The sequence below is a fragment of the Pseudophryne corroboree genome, chromosome 1 (genome assembly GCF_028390025.1).
Source record: "Pseudophryne corroboree isolate aPseCor3 chromosome 1, aPseCor3.hap2, whole genome shotgun sequence".
NCBI classification, from domain to species: Eukaryota; Metazoa; Chordata; class Amphibia; order Anura; family Myobatrachidae; genus Pseudophryne; species Pseudophryne corroboree.
Genome location: NC_086444.1, coordinates 874,799,189 through 874,802,653, shown reverse-complemented (window position 1 = coordinate 874,802,653; position 3,465 = coordinate 874,799,189). Strand labels below are relative to the sequence as shown.

General features: G+C 45.9%; 1 protein-coding gene across 1 annotated transcript; it reads left to right on the top strand.

Moving 5' to 3' along the window:
- The first annotated feature begins 2,002 nt into the window (after positions 1–2,002).
- Positions 2,003–3,175, top strand: LOC135050021 (uncharacterized). Its single transcript, XM_063956114.1, has 3 exons — positions 2,003–2,523; positions 2,604–2,721; positions 2,981–3,175. The coding sequence occupies exons 1-3, from the start codon at positions 2,003–2,005 to the stop codon at positions 3,173–3,175; spliced, it is 834 nt and encodes a 277-aa protein (XP_063812184.1).
- The last annotated feature ends 290 nt before the right edge of the window (positions 3,176–3,465 follow it).

Below are 3,465 nucleotides of genomic sequence, written 5' to 3'. Positions count from 1 at the left end.
GCTCTATTTCCAGTGAGAGTGCTAATAACCTATAGCTATATCACTATCCCAGCGGGAGGATTTAAGCTACGAATATAATATTAAATCTCTCTAGATATGTCTGGGACTGTGTTTTATTAATTATATAACCCCTAGGGGGTTGCTTTTTACATTGAAAGGCTGTTGATTGTTTATTGATGCCCATTGTGGGAGAATATTTTAACAACTACCCATATGAGCTATTGATATAATTGTAGCTTTTTAACAAGGTGCTTCTGTTGTATTGAAATTGTATCCACTGTGCACAGCTGTGTTGCAACTAAAGGCCCATATAGACGGGCCGATGCGGGGAGAGATGTGTGCTGAGCGAACCGCTCAGCACACATCTCTCCCGCCGCTCAGCACAGCACGATCTGTGCTGAGCGTGCGGGGGGAGACGGGGGGGGGGGGGCGCTCACTTCACCCAGCGGGTGAAGTGAGCGACCCGCTAGATTGGCCTGCACGGCAGGCCAATCTAGAAGCAGCGATAGCGATGCGCGGGGCTGCGCATCGCTATCGCTGTAAGGGGTACTCACGGAGTGATCAGCCTTATATTCTAAGCAATCTGGTCAGATTGCTTAGAATATCGCTCCGTGAGTACCCCCCTTAAGTGTTACAGAGACAAAAGTAGTTTTTGTAATACTATGATGTCCATCGGTTATAGTTGGATCTCTTATATATAGAGACCCATAGGATTGGTTTTAACTGTGAATGCATATAGTTTTGGTGATATAATATTTTAAATAAAAGACTCCTTAAAACTGGACAGCGCTTTCAATAAATCTCTTTTGTTTATTGTTCTAATAAAAATATTGGGACTCAACACCCCAAGCATTTGAGGGCAGCAGTTCGTTTAAAGAGGAAGTAATTTAATGGTAAAGGTTCTGTGGGAATTGGATAACTGACACACACAATTCAGCCTAGCGCTTTCTTGTATTTTGGTATTTTAAGCAATCTGACCAGATTGCTTAGAATTTAAGCATTATCGCTCCGTGTGTACCCCCTACAGCGATAGCGATGCGCAGCCCCGCGCATCGCTATCGCTGGTGCTAGATTGGCCTGCATGCAGGCCAATCTAGCGGGTCGCTCACTTCACCCGCTGGGTGAAATGAGCGCCCCCCCATCTCCCCCCACATGCTCAGCATAGATCACACTGTGCTGAGCGGCGGGAGAGGTGTGTGCTGAGCGGTTCGCTCAGCACACATCTCTCCCACATCGGCCCGTCTATATGGGCCTTTACTCTGTAATCTGTTTACTGCAATCTGAAGCTCTGCAAACCATTTCTATACTAAATGAACACTATGCAAACAATTTGTTAGATAGATTTGTGATTTCAGGATTTGTTTATAATTTAAAATACCTGTATTTGAAATTTTGGTTAGTGCCGCATATTTAATGAAGGCACACTTTGCTGGTGTTTGCATAGACAAACAATGTGCAATTTAACACCTTTGATAATACCCCTTTCAGACCAAAAATGCAGGGTCTAACCCGGGAATTCGGTCCCGGGATCATGCAGGGACATTCCCGAGTTGGGCCCCGTTTATACCAGCATTTGGAGCCGGGACATCCCGGGTCGGCACCTTTCATATTGAACCCGGGATAGCCCTGCATTTTATGAGAATGTAATTAGAAATGGCCCTTTTTAAGGCCCACAAATATGAGGTCATTACAGAGAGGGAGGGAGAGAGGAAGGGAGGGCAGGCCTGCTCACCTCATTGCAGCAATCCTGGCCGACGGAGTACCACTGTGTATGCCTGTGTTCCTAATTGTTTGGGCTTTACTGCTGTTTGACCCAGCAAGTGAGAGTCTGATGCAGCTTCTGACTTTGTGCTCTAGAGTGCAGAGTTATACCTGGAGGAGGAGAGCTTTATTTTTGGCAGAGGGGGCCAGGACTTGGCGCCAGTATTTGCGCAGGAGGAGAACCCTGATTTCGCAGACTCTGGCTTCTGTTATGCGAATTAGAACCGCGTCCGAGCGAAGAATGTGGACCAGAGACCGCCCTCATGGTGATGTTTTCATGGAGACTGTGGAGGCTTATCAAGATGAGGAGTGGATGAGCCACTTTCGCATGTCACGTCCAACGTTCCAATACCTGCTGGACCTACTCACCCCTGCACTTACTATGCAGACCACCCACTACCGGACACCTATCCAGCCAAGGAGGAGACTGGTGATTGCGCTGTGGTGGTATGCTACGCCAGGAGAGTACCGCACAATCTCCTGTTTGTTCGGTGTTGGGATCTCCACTGTCTGCAGTGTTATACACCAGGTGACGAAGGCTATACTGGATACACTATACAAAAGGTTTTTCTGCTTACCGCAAGGGCAGCGCCTAGATGACACCATCAAAGGCTTTGTGCAACGTGGGTACCCTCAGTGTGCCGGTGCCATCGATGGGACCCATATCCCCATCATTGCCCCCCGTGACAACCCGGCGGATTATTATAACCGCAAGGGATGGCATTCCATTGTCTTACAGGCTGTGGTTGACCATAAATACTGGTAAGTAAATTTGTCAGTGTTTTTTTTTAAAATGCAGTGTGCCTTTATTTTTCTAAAAATTGTTAAAAAATTTCTTTTAGCTTCACTGATGTATATATTGGCTGGCCTGGGCGAGCACATGACGCTCGTGTTCTTGCCAACTCCGATTTGTACAAGATTGCGGAGGACAAGCAGGGTGGATGGCTTTTTCCCAGAGAGGTAAAATATATATATATATATATATATATATATTTTTTTTTTTTTTTATTCACACCCCCACCCCCTCCAATGTTTATTTAAAGGGTATGCCAGATTTCACTTTTTGTTGTCAGTTGTGATGGGATATGTGTGGCCAGTAGTGTTTCTCTTTGTAAAAGGTTTATTGAAATAGGAGTCCCTGTAGATTGCTGTCACCTGCTTCACCCCCATACCTGTTTCAGCAATTAAGTGATACTCATACTCTTGTATTTCTTTTCAGAAATCAAAGACAGTGTATGGGGTGGACATCCCAGTCCACATCATTGGGGATGCAGCCTACCCTTTACGCCACTGGCTAATGAAGGGATACACCCAGCATTTGCAGCTGTCTCCCATCCAAGTGGCATATACCCACACTCTGAGTTCGGCACGGATGGTGCTGGAGAATGCCTTTGGCCGCCTGAAAGGACGTTGACGCTGCCTCATGAAGAGGAATGATGTTGACCTCAAATTTATGCCCCATGTAGTAGCGGCCTGCTGTGTCCTTTACAACATATGTGAACTGCAGAAGGAACAGTTTCCAGAGGAGTGGACTGTGAAGGACCCTGAAGTGACACCCTCTAGTGTAGATTTGGAGGTGTCTGGTGGTCAACATTCCTCTAGTGCCGAACTCATTAGGGAAACCATTTGTACCAACCTTAACGAGATGTTAAAATAATTCATAATGTTTACAATTTTACATGAACAAAAAGTTTGCACTGTTTT

Bases quoted from the DNA above. Each gene is read 5' to 3' on its own strand.
- LOC135050021 (XM_063956114.1), top strand. From the start codon at position 2,003: ATGTGGACCAGAGACCGCCCTCATGGTGATGTTTTCATGGAGACTGTG. The intron at 2,524-2,603 runs GTAAGTAAATTT...AATTTCTTTTAG, and splicing joins GTGGTTGACCATAAATACTG to CTTCACTGATGTATATATTG. The intron at 2,722-2,980 runs GTAAAATATATA...ATTTCTTTTCAG, and splicing joins GATGGCTTTTTCCCAGAGAG to AAATCAAAGACAGTGTATGG.